Below are 18417 nucleotides of genomic sequence, written 5' to 3' on the forward strand. Positions count from 1 at the left end.
AAAGGGATCAACCAATCCAAGAATTCTTCGTTTTTGCTTCTATCACACGTATTCCTAGAAAGAAGACGCAGTTTTGTATTTCTCTGTGTGTGTGATGTGTGTTTGAGTTACAAAGTATTAAGAACTAATTGTAGGCTGAGAAAAGACTACTTAAAGCAATTAAATAATTAAAACACTCAATCAACTGCTCTTTTGCTATAATTTGTTATTAGCAGGGGTAAAATTCCAGCTGAGTAAACTAGATGTGTCTTGTCCATTCAATACGCTACACCAGAATAAAAACATTGTTTTCTATCCCCGTGAATTATTTTCTATAAGTAGTTAATACTATAATTCAGGATACTGCATCAATTTTTGAGATTCTTTCTGCCACCTCCCTTGGAAAAGCTACTTGTCTTTGCCATTATTTCTATATACTCAAAGATTACACACTAATATTTTATCACTGATGGAAATCATTGTTATGAAGACAAAAAATTTAAGAAACATGTAATATAATGCAAATATTAACATTTTAGAAGAATTGTGTTAGAAGCTTTATATTTCTAATATATTATACCTCTAAATCTAATTTTTACTCAGAAAACTAAAGTCATTTTATAATTTGAAATCCCCGAAAAAGATGATGGCCAATCTATTTAAAAATTATGTGGTGTTTTTAGCAGATGATGCCATGACCAGGCTTTCATGTCACCTTCATTGTGAACTTTCTGACTTATTGTCATTTATTTTATTTTTATCTTTTATTCATTCAGGCAATTGAAAAATCGCTTTAGCTAACTGATGGTTTGCTGAAGTTCATTTGATGTAGGCAAATTATATATTTAAATGCCATCCAAAGTACAAAAATACATAAATTTCAATTAAAAACTTTTCACAATAAAATGAGCAAATTTTACACAACTTAGCAAAGGTGAAAATATAAACAAGAAAATAAATCTTGTTAGGAAAATAAAGTAAATGGAACGTACCTGTGGTCCAACAACACCCCCTGGCCCAGGAGGGCCGGTCTTGCCTTGAAACCCCTAAGGTAAAAAAAAAAAATCTATAAAAGCTATCCAGGACACGAAGCATAAATTAAAATTCTCTGAGATAGTTGAATAATTCACATTAAAAGAAAGTCATCTTTTGGCTAGAAATACTTATTTTTAAATGCCTATGAATTATTACATTCCAGTTCTTTTTATATTTAAAATTTAACATCTTTACTATTGTACACTATAGTCCTATGATTACTTTCAATAAGCTTAAAAAAGAAAACAAGAAAATGGAATGAAGCTGGAGCAAAAATGTGTTCTTAGCCCTCTTTCACTGTGTCAGACAACATAGAAATTTTAATCGAGAAACGTTTATGGATGAAATAAATGAGGATTTAGACATTCTTTGAAACAGTCCACTGGTTCTTTATACAGAGATAAATCTACAGTCTGTGATATTAATACATTTCTCTTTCCTGCATTCCAACAATCTCATAAAATTAAAAAGATATAAAAATAAATGTATAAAAAGAAAGCTTTACATGCTTTGTCATTATTTCAACATTTTATCAGTGCTCCTTCTTAAAACCCAAAAGAATATACTTACAAATGTACCTTGCATATAATGCAGTCATTAGAATAAAATCCAGTATATGTGAGCACATGCACTCACTAAACAAAGCCTTTGGGCTTATATTCTGGTATCTATATTTCTCTAGACTCCTGGGTTATTCATTCTGCATGACTGTATTATGATTAGCAAATTTCCTTCTCATGTGAGTTAATTGAGACTTAACAGTTGGATAAAGATTCAAAACACTGACAGAAAAACCTGCCAAAGAACTGAATTAAAGCAAATAGTATTTGCAAAAGTTTTATTCATTATAACATCTGATTGGAAATAAGAAAGTTAGAAAGCAAAGAGCAGAAACTAGCCCCACACTTGTATCATGAACTTCCAGATAATTGTGATTACATTTTTTATAAAAACAAAACTTAAAAGCAGGAAAAAGGAAAAGAATCTGTATTTGTAATTATTTTAATTGATGCCATGGGGAAAGAAAACAAATTTCTCCTATTTTTAAAATACATTAATTCTTTTTTTTTTTTTTTTTTGGACTTGAGGACATGGGGTGAGAGGGGGAAGCTGGGGCGAAGTGAGAGTAGCATCGACATGTGGGAAGCAGCAGCATAGCACAGGGAGATCAGCTCAGTGCTTTGTGATGACCTAGAGGGGTGGGATAGGGAGGGTGGGAGGGAGGCTCAAGAGGGAGGAGATATGGGGACATATGTATGCATATGGGTGATTCACTTTGGTGTACAACAGAAATTAACACAGTATTGTGAAGCAATTATACTCCAATAAAGATCTATTAAAAAAATACATTAATTCTTAAGACCATCAAGTTTCCACTTGAGTTATCAACAGCAACAGCAAAGTGAATCAATTCAAGGGAAATATATTATAGCATTTACTTAGCTTGACTGCTTAATTTTAACTTTTCAGGAACTAAGTGGTGTGGAAATTTGTACCCACATATGTAAGCATATATGTACATAATATTTTGTTTTTCTTTTTCACTGAGAGCTAACAGCTCTTAGTGCTGTTACTCTTATCATTTGTTTACAGCATTTAGTCCCACATGCTAGCTACTCCTTAGATGATCTCAATAACTTCCATGGTCACAATTGTTATCAATGCCTTCTTATGCTTTTTCCTCAGTTTAACATTCTCAAAATTGTTCACACTAAGTGAATCCTCTCCTTTGATTTTCCACCTCTGTTCTCTCCCTTTATTAACAAAGTGACTTCAGATCCCAGACTTTCCTCAGGTCCTCAAGCTCAGTCATTTAATCCTACCATGTCATCTCAGAAACTCGCAAATCCAGCTTCCTCTCTCTTGTCGAGTAGACCTGTCTTATTTGAACTATACTTGCCACTTTCCTTGACCACTACAGTTTTTCAAGTCAGGTTCACTCACCTGTCCACTTGTTATCACGCCACAAAAGCAAATCTATTCAACTCATTGCTAAGCATATGTCATGAAATATCCATTACCAAGTCTACACAATCTCAACTTTCCCTAAACAGCCATGCACCACATGTTTGTATAATCTGTTCCCTCTGTCTGGATCGCCTTTGGCCCAATTTCTAATCACAGAGTTTGACATAAAGATGTAAGTGCAATCAGGACTTTAAAAAATTAGTCTTATAAAGTTTTTTCCTTAGTAACTGTGAGAGCAAGAATAGCACACGAAATTGATCACAATAATAATTAATTATGAAAATTAACTGATTAAAAAAACTAAGTTTCAATAATAAACAAGTTTATTAAGAAAACTTTTATAAATCAGAATGGAGTGTGATTATTCTAATACTGTCATGTAATAAGACTTTCCTTGTCATTTAATTTTAGGATAATAAGTTAAATTATGTTTTTCAAAATCCCAAAAAACAGAAGTTAATTTGATACATGAGTAATAAAAATGGAATTCCTATTCTGATCACCTCTACAGTGAAAGCATGATTTGGCACTGTGTTTCTGAGACAAACGTGCGCTGTTTCAATATAATAAAGACTATCTCTAATTATTCCTAGTGGTCTTAAAAAGCTTTAAATTGTAAGATGTCAGAATGAACCTTCAATTCAAGGATTTCTGAATGGGGACAAATCTCAAATATAATAAAATACTTTCTTCTTTAAAAAAAGGAAACATATATATCAAAATATAGATGCCCTAGATTCTGAGTCTTGGACAAGACAATCTTTTGAATCACAGTCAACACAGAACAAGGTGAGAAAGAAAGGTTCCTGGTGATAGGGTGACTCATTATTGTTCTTAAAGTGGATTTGAAATCAGGAATACAATTTTCCAGACATAATTCTAGTTGTTGTTTACAAGAAACTACTAGATGAGAACATCCATCCTAGAAACATTAGTTAATGTGCTAGTTTTCCCCTTTAACTTTAAATGTTATATATAATATGGTTACTTTGGATAGAAGCAGAAGCTCTTGATTAAATTAAAGTCAAAAGGGATTTTATAATGATAATTCTCTAGGTACCCCTTCCTCAAAAGACATTTTGGAAATATTTGAGAGGTAGTCCCAAGAAGCTATACCATGACTTAGTTAAAAATGATTGACTGCAATATTTGAATGAGAATGCATTTGCAAATTTGAATGTGGATTATCCTTTAGAGAGTTTATTTCTTGCTCATCATGGAGATGTCTTTCTCAAGAGGAAACCCAAACAATTTTACTCTTTGGTCTCACTAAAATCATTCTTGATTTTGCTTTTGTAATCCAAGACTTTGAAGCTTACAATCTGACTAAAACTAAGAAGTCATTACACTAAGAATTGTCACTTGGTGAGCAAAACAGGAATTGGCTGTTGCTGCCAGATTGTTTATCCTATGTAGAAAATCATCATGTTTTCAGATCTGTTATCCAGTATTTCTATTGAACCCCAAATATGTGTTCATGCTGGCAGAATACCCTAAGATAATTTTGAGCCACACAGTCAAAGGTAGTCTGTGTTGTGGTTTCCTTAAGAAATCTGGATAAAATTAATCAATGTTAGGAACCAAGAATTGATTCCAAGGAAACATGCTAATCCATGGTGATTTCTTATTAGACTACCATCCCACTGTAACAGCCAGATACAAAGTTTTGTTAACAGTGGCAGAATAAATAAACAAAACCGCCAGGATTCTTAAACCATAGTTGAGCTGCCAGTTTCCCCGCTGTCCATCTCTGTTATGCACATAAGTTGTTCAGAGAATGTATTTAATGTTATGTTCCCCATATTTTAAGTTACATTTTTTTTCCATTTCCATTTTCCTACTTGAGAGGAGAGAATGCATTTGACATAGTTCTAGACCAATTACAGCCTTACAGTTCCAACAGCAGGAAATATTTCATCCCTTAATTTTGGATAGAAGAATATATTATCTGCACAGTTTATTGTAATGTGTCTCTTTTAGAGAGTGGAAGGGTGAAAGGGTAGCATGGAACATATCTGTAACAAAGACTTATGTGAAAGGGTCAAGGCTGACAACCTTGTGGAGGTATCCAAAAGACAACGAGTTCTTTTCCATCAACTTATCCCTAAAGTGCTGTTATTGAAAATAAGGAAAATCAAGTAACATCCACGTCCTCAAGTATATTTATTTAAATGTTTAGATACAAACATAGGTCTATTTATGTATTTCAAATATATTTTTGAAAGATTAAATGGAATTAATTTCACCATTGTCCTTAACCTGGTAATTGACTTGTTAATAATAAAGTATCTTTCTGTGAAATGATGAAGTGCTTGAGATAGAAAATTTGAATCAGAAGACTGGGGTCACTTACAGTCTCTCCACGTTGCCCAGGGTGTCCTGGCAGGCCATCCTTTCCAGGTGGTCCCTGAAATCACAAATATTAAACATCGAACATCATAAATATTTCTTGAATTATTTACAGTCTAAATACATGTTAGGCAATTTTCTTATATCTTCATTAGATATCTTATTTTGATGTTCTGTTGACTTCATATATGGTAGAATGTGTATATATCTTTTTTAGCATATCTATAGCTATAAATGAGACCAGGAGAAAATTGTGCAACTGTAATCTGAATATTTTACATTTATATTTCATTAGCATCTTTCTTCTCAAAAAGCATATTCATATTGGTTTGCATTTTTATTTTTGTAAAAATGTTAGTTCCTCAGTACTTGACAAATGAATATTTTTCCCTCTTTTTGGTGATGTGTTCCTAATACAATTTCTTGGGCACTGAGAGTTGGATACCAGAGATAGATAGTATCCTCTAGTGGTGGTCTGAGCTTCTAACTGACAAGAATGTGAAAGAAATACAAACTTATAAACAATGGCATTTTACTTCCCAGTTGCTTCAAGTAAAGGAAACAAGGTGCAATGCTCAATTTTAGAAGTCATCCGGACAAATTTTTCCCATTAGGTTTTCTTAAATACCCTCTTGGAAGCATAATGTTTATTAAACACTAGAGAGCACATCTACTATGTTATCACTTTCAGTAAAGGATGCTGTCTTTGTCATGACTGAAAAAATAAATGAAGCCATTAACTAAGTACTTAAAGTAAACAACTCTGTGAGGTTCTTATGTTTTAGATACTTAGTAGAAATAGATTGCTTCTTTAGACTGCATTATGGATTATTCATCCTACTCAGAAACCATTAAGCACCAAGTTCAATTTTCAAAACATGTATAATAAGCATAGGCAGAGATATTCTTAGGTGAGAATGGATAAACAAAGAGAAATGATCATTGTAATAACATTTTTAATGATAACAGGTATACATCTCACAGTATGTTAATTATTTGAATCAACCTACTTATTTATTTAAAAATACATTATTTATGTAAATCTATTTTCAAATATCAATTCTTTGTAAATTGAGTTTGAAAAAAAGTATTTCAAAAGAAGATCATTTTCACAGATAGCTTTTTTCCCACTGGAATAAGACTTTTTCTAGCTTGGTTATAACATTTCAGTGGAAAGCCTTCCCGACAGTGACTAGTACCAGCTCTGCTTCCTGATTGCATCTTTATTGACACACTGGTTAAATTATCAGCTCTAATTAAAGCCTGTTATGATATTTCACAAGCTCATAGCTTGCTCAGTGATCTGTTCATATTTTCCAGGACCATCTCAGTGATTCTATTCCCATTCACCCAAAGGACCAAAACTGGAATGTTTTTAACCAAGTCCCCAAAATGTTCTTGGATATCATCTACCCATCCCTTCTTTCAAAAACATATATTACATATCTATGTATTAGGCATTAGGTGTATCGTTCTCGGTTTAGAGGTGAGACACATAAATAAGTAATTGATTGCTAGTGGACCTCATCTAGGTTCAGTATTTCAAAATAGTAAATAAAAACAAATCCTGTGCTCTATCACTATTTTGATACATATGGGAATAAATACGCCCTTGATTGAGGGCAGTAGTAAAAGTTTTAACTAAAATTATAGAGGGCGACAGCTAAAGGATAATAAACATGAGTCAGGTGCTTTTTTCCCACCACGCTAAAATGCATCTCAAATGATGAGTTTTGCAATCAGTATAAGTCATTTACATGTTTTTTAGCAAATCTGTAAGTATAAAAATTAAATATCTCGTTATATTTGCTGATGTGAAAAGTATAGATTACACTTTTACTGTAAAATATTATAACTCTTTAAAACAGTGATCTTACATCTAAAAAATGTCACGTGGGATGAATGCAACATGATTTTTAATGGCTTTCCTACATATCCTGTGGGAGCAGTGTAAATAGACTATATAAAGAATTCAGGGCTTCCCTGGTGGCGCAGCGGTTGAGAATCCGCCTGCCAATGCAAGGGACACGGGTTCGAGCCCTGGTCTGGGAAGATCCCACATGCCGCAGAGCAACTAGGTCCGTGAGCCTCAATTACTGAGCCTGCGCGTCTGGAGCCTGTGCTCCGCAACAAGAGAGGCCGCGATAGTGAGAGGCCCGCGCACCGCGATGAAGAGTGGCCCTCGCTCGCCGCAACTAGAGAAAGCCCTCGCACAGAAATGAAGACCCAACACAGCCAAAAAAAAAAAAAAAAAAAACAAGAATTCATATCATCATCACTTTTCTTAAGTATTTATTCCTAATATTAATTGATTAATCCTAAGTAATTTTAATGGCTTCACACTACTATCCAATAAAATAAACATACTAATTACCAAATAATTTCATGGCATTAATTTAAATATAATAATTTTATTGATCAAAATGGACTGCCCCTTTAATATTGTTGGTGAAGAGTAGTGACAACAAGTTCATCTAAATGGGTGGGGGGGTGCATATACAGCAAAACAATCCGTGAAGCGACACTTATAAACAAATGTTAAGATGTTTTTCACTTCACACTGGCACTGAGTTTTGACTTTTCTCTAAATAGAATGTATCTTATAGTAGTCATGTTATAAATCCTAATCACCTAATTTTTTAATCGGGATAACTATATGCTGACACTGGCATGAGTTTAACAGACTCTAAACATGAACATTCCAAGTGCTTAATCCATACTCCACATGTGTCTATGTGAATATATATATTTTTTCATTTATTTTTTATGTATATATCTAACATATATATGTGTATGTATATATATATATATATATATATATATATTTCCTGATTACAATGAAAATGAATCAATTAATTTGAAGGAAGAGGAGCTTGGTTCTATCCCTCTACCTGAATCCTTCCTTCTAAATATCAAAGAAATGAAGACAGTTCTTTTCTATATGTTATAAAACTATATATAAAACTACATGATAGGTACTCTTATTTCACGCACTAATGTTTCATTTGTCAGAGAAATAGAGTATAAAACTCATTTTGTTTAGCAGTGAAAGCAATGTTCCTTAACAGTGTCATGTCTTTCCAAGCCAACTACATGTTTCTCAAGTGTAGGCATTTATTATACTTCTAATACTCCTTAGAGACAAAATGCATGCATGATCAATGGCTCAAAACTTGTTGAAAGATACATGAGAGAATGGACTGAAAAAGTTTGAGGAAAAAATGGCTTTCTTGACAATAAAATTATATTACATGAGGGAAACTTCTTAACAATTTGTACAAATATAAATGGTATGATAATGTTGAAGTTACACATATCACTGGATTTTATGTTGCTAAACAATGATCTATGCACATGGCTTCAAAATACTTATGAAAGAATCTTATGTGCAAAATCATTTTTGCAACAATATTTTTACTTCTCTGTATGTGCAACTTTGCATGACAATATTACATTTGGAACAAAACTGAAATAGTGAGTAAACAATATTATATGCAGACAGTATCTATATTATCCTTTGTTTAATACTAGCTATTTGTATTAATCCTTTCATAACACAATAATATAGATAACAACTTTTCTTGATATGTTTGCTGTAATAGAGCAAGACTTAGAGATAAAAATAATATTTTAAACACAGTGTCTAAAATTATTTTAAAAAGTAAGAGAGTTTCAGCATTTAAGTCAGTATTTCACAATAAATAATTCATTTTTCGAATATGTGAGCTAAAATCACATTTGAAAGTAATCAGAGAAAGAGGGGGTTATTCAAACTCAATATAAAAATATTGGCGAACAAGAGTTCCCTGCTGGCACAGTGATTAAGAATCTGCCTGCCAGTGCAGGGCACACGGGTTCCATCCTGGTCCGGGAAGATCCCACATGCCGTGGAGCAACTAAGCCCGTGTGCCACAACTACTGAGCCTGCACTCTAGTGCCCGTGAGCCACAACTACTGAAGCCCTCGCGCCTGGAGCCCATGCTCTGCAGCAAGAGAAGCCACCGCAATGAGAAGCCCGCGCACCGCAATGAAGAGTAGCCCCCGCTCGCCACGACTAGAGAAAGCCTGCATGCAGCAACGAAGACCCAACGCAGCAAAAAAATTAATTAATTTTTTAAAAATTGGAGAATATATTTATTTACTTATAAATGATTTTCAACATGTTTAAAAATATCATTTGTAACATTTATTTAAATTTCTAACATCTTAATTTATAATTTTCTGAATCGTTCATTTATGCAAGATTGTTACTGGACTATATTTGACTAACTATAATTATTTAAATTATATATAATTATTAGAAATGAGAACATTGGGATGTACAATGTTTGAAATATTGGCATATATAAAAATCCTCACATAACTTCCTCTCACAAGGTGCATGTTGTTGTGGTTTTGCCAAAAAGATTCAGTTCAACAGATGTAGAAAACAAACTTATGGTTACCAAGGGAGAAGGAGGGGGGAGGATTAAACTGGAAGAGTGGCATTGACATATCCACACTACTATACATAAAATAGATAACTAATAAGCACTTACTATATAGCACAGGGAACTCTACTCAATACTCTGTAATGGTTTATACGGGAAAAGAATCTAAGAAAGATTGGATATATGTATATGTATAACTGATTCACTTTGCTGTACACCTGAAACTAACACAACATTGTAAATCAACTATTCTCCAATAAAAATTTAAAAAAAGATTCAGTTCAAAAATCAGTTTAAAATATTCAGCCAAAAATCTATATCAATGTGCCGCAAAGTGAAAATAACCAGGATGTGAGTAAAACTGTCACTAGGAATTAGTTATTGGTATTATTACATTGAGAAAACATTTGGTTCTCAAATCACTGACTGAAAATTTTAACTATACTTAGTTCCCTACAGCATAGATAATATTCAAACTATGTTGGTCTTATTCTCAGCCAAAACATTTTTGAACTTTGCTATTCAAAGTACAGCCCATTGACCACTGGCATTGGCATCATCTAGACATTTGCCAGTAATGTCAAGTCTCAAGACCCATCCCAGACCTACTGATTTAAAATATACATTTTTAACAAAATACCAACATGATTTACATGCACATTAAAGTTTGAATAGCATTGTCTACTCTGGACTAGAACAGTGGTTCACAAACACTAGCATGCATCAGAACTATCTAGAGAGTTCGTTAAGACACAGACAGGGCCCCTCTCCTACAGTTCTGATTAGGTGAGTGAGGTGGAGACAAGACGTTGCATTTCTAACGAATTGTAAGTGCTGCTGATCTTCTGGTCCAGGGACCACACTGTGAGAACAATTTCCTTAGACAGGTGGGTGCTATGGTTTGAAAGTCTGTGTCCCCTTGAAATTCAGATGTTGAAATCCTAACCCTCAAAGGTGATGTTATTAGTAGATGGAACTTTTGGGCAGCGCTTATGTCACCTTCATGGAACCTTCATGAATGGAACTAGTGACTTATAAAAGAGGTTCCAGAGAGTAGACAGTGAAAAGTCTGCTACCCGAAAGAGGGTTTTCACCTCACCATTCTGGGATGCTGATCTTGGACTTCCAGCCTTCAGAACTCTAACAAATAGATTCTACTGTTTATACACTACACAATCTGTGTTTTTTTGTTATAGCAGCCGGTACGGACTAAGACAGTAAGTTGATTCTAACTCATAAATAAACTGAATAGGTTGCCAAAAAAAAAAAGAGAGAGAGAAAAAAGCAGGTGAGCACTGAGCATGTCCTATATTCCCACGAATATTTGTGCGAAAGTAAAAGAGTTCAATTAACTTTGTGAAAATATTTGATGAAGATATTCTACAGACCGTGGTTCTAAACAAATTTTATAAAAAGGAAATGATTCAGGAAGGGTTATCCTTACATTTTCTAAGAAAAATACATTATAGAGGCAAAAATAGTAAATACAAATAAATAGATCTTAATGTGATATAACTAATGTCAGAATGTTGGAGGATATTTAGGAAGTGACATTTTGAAGGATACATTGGATAATGGAAACTAAAAAAGAAATTGATGTACCAAATATTTAAGATTCAGTAATGATTTTTAATGCTGTCAATAATATTCATTGCAGTAGAAGAGTAGTTGAGAGAATAATATTCATGTTGTTCTAGTTTTGATATATTTTGAAGGAATATTTAATAAGATATATTTAAATTAGATTCAGAAACATTTGATAAACTTCATAAGCTGAAAATACATACTCTTTGGCATTATTAAGCACAATTTTGTTTTTATAGGAATTTTTATCCATATTTGTATCCAGATATTATTTAATATAAAAGCTATGACTTTCAAAATTTGAAAACATTGTCAAATGAAGAAAGAGAAAGAAAAACCATGACACTTACAGGAGGGCCTTTTGGTCCAGGGAATCCAACTGGACCTTGAGGTCCTTGAGGACCCTGAAGAGAAAAAGCAGTGGGGAAATTTAAGAATATACCTTATAAGGCACATCTTTACAGGTTGCAGTTTATTTCTACAGATAAAGAACAATATAAAATACAGCTTCTTTACCATAATGGCAGGATAATTGCATTACAACAAGAGAGTCTATGGTAATTTAAAAGCAAAATGGATGATCTTCCATACTATTCAGTACTCAAAACTGCACATCACATCAATGGTCTTAGCTGGAGAACACTGTAAATATTTAGAATTCATATTAAAAGTGAATAGAACATGGATGTATCAGGAACCCTGTAGATAATCTACTTTCAACACTGGCTACAAACATCCATAAATGGAGGATATTTCAAGTCCATAGCCCCCAATAAGAACAATTATTTTTAAAATTGATTCTATAAATGTTCTGACTCTACAGTCATACAAAATTAAAAGAAAAAAAAAAGACCATAGAGGATACCTTTAACTAATCTCTATATTTAAAATGTATTTATTTTTGAGGATGTCACTATCTCATTTTACTCATGTATAAACTTCTTTTGTAGATAAGACGAAAAGAACATTATTATATAATTATTCTCATTAATATTAAATCCAAAGATACATTTATAATATTGCTCTTGACTTGATGCTTAATTAACTATATTATTCAACACTTAGATTCACATATCTTTAAAAGGCATAAAGTAGACCCTATTACAAGGACTACATTGGTCGCAGCAAAAGGATGGTGAAAGATAATCCGTTATATGACCAGAACATGATAATTATATTCCTAAAAGGAATATATATAAAATGGAACATAATATAAATAAAATTTCTTAAGTAATAAAATTGTTAGAATTTATTTATACTTAAATAAAAAATAAAGTTTACTAAAGTTGATCTTTAATATAATTTACTCTCTTCAATTTATCAATTTAGCCTTCCCACAGGAAATTTCATTACCATTCTCAAGCCAATGACAGTTCAGAAATCAGCACAAATTATTGCTGTTACCAACATCTTATCTTAAAATCAAAAAGAAACTTCAAAGTTAGATATGTCATTTAAAAAATAGATATCTCATGTAATTACCAAAAACACTGGGAAAATATTTGGAACTTAGAAATTTTGGTACTCTCATTAAAATATAAAACTATCATTCTTAAATATCTATCATAAGAGCAAGAAAATTATAAACCAAAAACCATTTTAAATTCAAAATTTAAAATATAGTATTCCTTTAGGTTATATAGTAAGCTCTACTATCCTAATTTCATAAATTGTCATTTCTTTACTTTTAATTTTTTGCTCCTTTTCAAAATAAAACTTTATTTTGAATTTAAATTCTTAAAGAAAAATTTCAAAAATCACTTCTCCAGAGAAAATAAAGAAGAAAAAGTGGGTCTTTCTACATACAATTACACAAAAACATGTTGAAACATTCTCTTTGTATTAATCAAAATAGTTTCCAGGTGAGGTAGAAATTACGTAAAGACTCAGTGCGTAAAGATAGTGTTGGAACCCAATTAGTGTTGTCAGATAAAATACCAAATGTTTAATAAAATTTAAATTTTAGATAAATAATGAATAATTTTAATATGTCCCAAATATTGCAAGGGACATACTTACGCCACAAATTATTCATTGTTTACTTAAAATTCAGTTTATTTGGGTGCTTTAGTTGTTTTGTTTTTATTTTGTTTTGTTTTGTTTTTGCTAAATCTTATCATCTTAGACCCAAGTAAAAGCTGTATTAACTAAGTCTTTAATAGCAGGCATCCATGCTCTGCAAATCATGAGTATGAGGGATCATATTTAACTTGTAGAATATCCTAATGGGTGTTTATATATATAATATATATTATTTTTACATATAATACTATATATATACATATACACACATAAATATATTTTTAAAGAAGGTCATTGAAATGGGCAAAAATGGGTATTTTTCATTTCTAATCCAATTGTACTGCAAAATTCTCTCCTTGAACCTCCCAAGTCATATAGTTTGAAGAAAACATTTTTGTGATATTACTTTCATTGTTCTTCAACTGTGTGCCTAAGACATAACAAATAGTTCATGATACTTAAAATTCTTTGCAGAAAATGAGGATATATTAGGTAGAAAATGTCTGATCAACTACACAGAACACAAGAAATATATTCTGTATACTTGAAACCTGTATAAATGTTTCTTGGGAATGGTTTCAAGCTTACTTAAAAAATTTTTTTGAAATCAACCTTACTTTGATCCTCAGAATATACTTTTCTTATTCTGAAAGTGTCTTTACAATTACAAGCGATCGTGTTCTTGGGTTACACTGTTGTGTTCCAAAATAAAATCATAAAGATTTATAGTTGATCATGAAATTTTGGAATGTATAAACAAAATATGTAAAGAGAATAGTTTGCGCTTTAAAGGCAAAACTCTTAGTTATGCTACAATTTGTTAAATGGTTCTACTCCATTTAATGATTTAGCCATTTTAATTAATTTAGCTGTATATTCTTATTAAAATGACTTTGACATAAAATATTTCAAATGTATTCTTTTATTTATGAAGTCAAAATGTACAGGATGAACTTAATTTAGGAATAGCTCATCAAGAGTGAGAAACATTTAATAGAAAGTTAATTAAATTTGAACCAAAGATTTGAAAAAACTGGAATTAAATGTTTATTCTTGAGTCCAATCTAGTGACTTTTCTTCACAAATAGAAAGTTTATTTTTTAAAAAATTACTTATTCTCAGCTTTAAGTTATACGTCAGAGGGTATTTCTGTTTTACTTTTTGTGAAACATCTATTATAAATTTCAATAATATAAGAATGTATAATATTAAAATTATAGAATATTAAGTCATGATCTAATTTCTTTGTCAGTAATACAGAATATTTAAAATTCTTTCAAGAGGATAGCTTTTTAAAAATCTGGCTACAAAAAATGCTATATTTTGCCAAAAAAAAAACCCAAAACCAAATAAAGGGCATGCTTACTTATGTATATTTAGCTTTATTTTATATCATTTGAAAATCAAATTACTAAATATTTTTCCTATTTACTGGAATAGATGTTTTATTTTGACTTGAATGTATATTGATTGTGACTTAATGGCTACTGGTAGCTTGCATTTTACCAGCATAATGCTGCTGCCAGCTCCAGGAACAAAGTGAATATCAGTATGGAAAGCAAGAGGAGTGGAGAAGAAGGCATAGGTGTTACATGTGTATTTAAAAGAAAACAATTCTTTTTGTTTAAAAGTTGATATCATAGGCCAATTAGACATATAATTTCTCTCATTTCTATAACAAAATTAGTAGCACATAATTGATTAAGCTTTTTTATGAAAGTAAATAAGAATAGGAATTTTTAAACTCTGACTAGATTTTGTGGATGACTGTGTACGTGTATTTGCAGACACATGTAACTGTAACTTTTCCCAGAAATTTAAACATTTGCAACATATTAATATTTACTTTATATGCTATGACTGTATCGTACTTACTCTTTCACCAGGAGGGCCAGGAGGACCATCACCGCCTGAAGTGCCCTGGCAACAACAACACAAAAACCGGAAAAAATCAGTTTTGATTCCTTCTGTTAACATCCATCCCCTGGAAGAGGAACTTACAGGAAAGCCCAAATGGAACAAGTGCTGATGATACCTTTGGACCAGGTTTCCCAGTGGGACCTCTCGCACCTCTTGAACCTCGAGGACCCTGCACATAAGAGCAAAGATGAAATTGATCTAGTTCCAAGCAGATCTAAAGGCACGGGATCAGTTTTTATTTTTGAAGAAAATAGGAGAGTTAAATGAAAAATGAAAATCATTATTTTAAATCAAGGTACTTACCGTTGGACCACGCTGACCCCGAGGGCCTGGTTTGCCAGCTACACCCTGCCAAAGACAGTTCAAACAGTTTCAATACGCAGTGTATCACAGTAAATTGTGAGTCTGGTGCTGAGAGATAGGTACTCATGTAAGAACATTTACATTAGATAGTCCAGAACAATATACTTGTATATCATACCCGGGCACCTTTCTCTCCATTGGCACCTGGAAACCCAGGAAATCCAGTGGAACCCTACAAAAATAAAAATAATAAACAATGAGTACAGTAACTAACATTTTTAGCCACAAGCTGAAAGTCTTTTGGAACACAATGATTCTCGCAAGCTGGTAGCATTCAAATCAAAAATATAATTTAAGATACCATACAACCTCCATTCATGTACTTAAAAATGAACTTACAGTGACACCTGAAATCCTGGAAGCATTGAAAACATGAATTGATAAAACATTTTAGTTTTTAACTTTAAGGAAATTAATTAATCAAATATATCATTTCTCATATTAGTAAACAGCAATTAAAGGGCATTTCATATAAAATAAATTTTTGACTTATAATTCTACATACTTGCTTCAACTCTGAAAAAAATTTTATTTTTCACAAGCATGAATAATCAAATATTAAAATAGGAATTTTATAAAATATTTTTCCTGAATTAACATTATTGTATTCTTATACTTATCACTTTCTAGTTGAGTATTTTACACCTTTAGAACTGAGTCAAATCATAAAGACTAAAAATCTTCTTCCATCTTTTCTGTTTGATGTTTGAATGTGGTTAGATCTAACTGAGAGTCTAAGTCAGACAGTTCAGCATTAAAATCTGTTTGTGGGATTCCAAAGACATAAATTCAAGACTTATGTTTGTCATGCATTCACCTAAGTAATTGGGTACATTACTATAGTATAATTATGAGTACAGTTTTTTCTTCTACAAAATGAGAGCAATCATCTGCATCTTACAGGTACTTTGAAACTTATAGGAAATCAGAATAAAGGAAAGTAAGGTATAAAAATGATAACAATAGCTAACAATAAATAATGATTATTTAAAGATGTAATAAGCACTGTAAAAGCATTATGTAATTTAATCCACAAACAGCTACATTTTACAAATGGAATACGATTCCCCTATTTTACCTTGTACATATATCCAGATTTTCATCTGCTGAGAGATTCCTTTGAACATGACTTTGTGATTGCTTTGCCTCGTCATTGTATCATGAAATAGAGCAGATTAGGGTTCAATCCTTGCTCCTCAATTTACCAATAACTATGAGACCCTGGGAGGGGTGGGCTGGGGGGCTTCCAAATACTCACTATTTTCCTATTCAGACCCGTGCATGGATTAAATGCAATAATGTGTAAAATGTCTAGCAAAGAGTAGTAGACATGAAGATTTTACACACTTCCCCATGCACTGAGGAAGATGTAACAAAGCCTTCTTTGACTTGAATACATCTTTGTGTTTTGTTTTGTTTGCTTGTTTGTTTTTGATTTACAATGTTGTATCAGTTTCAGGTATAAAGTGAATCAGTTACACATATATATCTGTATTCTTTATTCAGATTCTTTTCATTACAGGTTTTTACAAGATATTGAATATAGTTCCCTGAGCTATACAGTAGGTCCTTGTTTATCTATTTTACATGTAGTAGTGTGTATCTCTTAATCCCAAACTCCTGATTTATCCCTCCCTCTCCGTTTCACCTTTGGTAACCATAAGTTTGTTTTCTATGCCTGTGAGTCTATTTCAGTTTACACTCATTTGGATTGAACTAACCTAAAGTAATCTTTCTCCAAGTGGTAAATGCCTCCTCTGTATCAGAATAATCTGGGGTGACTGCTAAAAGTGTGTACTGTCAAATCCCACTGCAGACATACTGAGACAGACTCTCTGGCATTGCATTCCTGGACCCTGCAATTTCCCCAGGTGATACATACAGAATGGATGTTATAATTTATATTTCCTCCACAAGTAAGGAAAATTGTATATGAAGCCTTATGGGATTTGATGGACAAAACTTAGTATGAGCTGCTAAACTTCTTTTTAGGACTTGTTAAGCAATATATTCTAATTCATGCTTACAGAGACCACTATGTGATCAACCTGAGGACAATTGTTAGGACATGTAATACACAATTGGGGAAAATGTCTGCAAATGATATTTTTTGAAGGGTTTTCAAAGCCTTCTCTCTTTCTCTAGAGAGAATCAGATAGTTATACCTGGTAGAATATTACTATGTGACTACTCTAGGAATTTGACAAGTGAGTATAATCCAATATGAAAGTAATTCACTTCTATCAAATTCAATTTGAGGACAAATATTCATCTGTCCTGAGTAGAACACAAACACATTTATAGAGACTCCATTCAACTAAATTGCTCTTAAGCATCAATTTCATGTTTAATAAATTTATTTTCTTACATGGTTTCTGCTCATAGAAATTTACGGGAAATAGACAAAAATGTCCAATCCACCAACTAAACAGTTTGTAATATATGGGCATATTCTTCTTCTTTTCTCATGTAAAAATTATCACGAAAATATACAGTTTCCATGAAAAGACATTGTCTGCTTTTAAATGGAAAAATTAAACAGCCAACAAAAGGCCAAAAAGTCAAAGGTTAATAGTGAAATTGGCTCTTTCGGTGAACTGAAAATTTCAAAATTATTTTAAATTCTGTTTTAAATATAAATGAATCCTACCTTAAAATAGATTTTACTTTTTGAAATAGCTATCATTTTATAGTGCATATGGCAGTGCATCTTTTAAATACTCAGTATGGTTTATATTACTAGTAAGATATTGGATAAATTATATTG

At 32.1% G+C, this 18417-nt stretch overlaps 1 protein-coding gene across 1 annotated transcript in view; it reads right to left on the reverse strand.

The window, feature by feature from the left end:
* The window catches only part of COL11A1 (collagen type XI alpha 1 chain), a 214494-nt gene that overhangs the window by 68805 nt on the left and 127272 nt on the right, over positions 1–18417 (reverse strand). Inside the window, exons 32-38 of the mRNA XM_007169509.2 lie at positions 15769–15822; positions 15591–15635; positions 15403–15456; positions 15243–15287; positions 11696–11749; positions 5336–5389; positions 972–1025 (exon numbers count right to left, since the gene is read on the reverse strand). Coding sequence (XP_007169571.1) covers positions 972–1025; positions 5336–5389; positions 11696–11749; positions 15243–15287; positions 15403–15456; positions 15591–15635; positions 15769–15822 — 360 coding nt within the window. The remainder of the gene's footprint in view (positions 1–971; positions 1026–5335; positions 5390–11695; positions 11750–15242; positions 15288–15402; positions 15457–15590; positions 15636–15768; positions 15823–18417) is intronic.

This window comes from Balaenoptera acutorostrata, chromosome 1 (assembly GCF_949987535.1).
Source record: "Balaenoptera acutorostrata chromosome 1, mBalAcu1.1, whole genome shotgun sequence".
Taxonomy (NCBI): Eukaryota; Metazoa; Chordata; class Mammalia; order Artiodactyla; family Balaenopteridae; genus Balaenoptera; species Balaenoptera acutorostrata.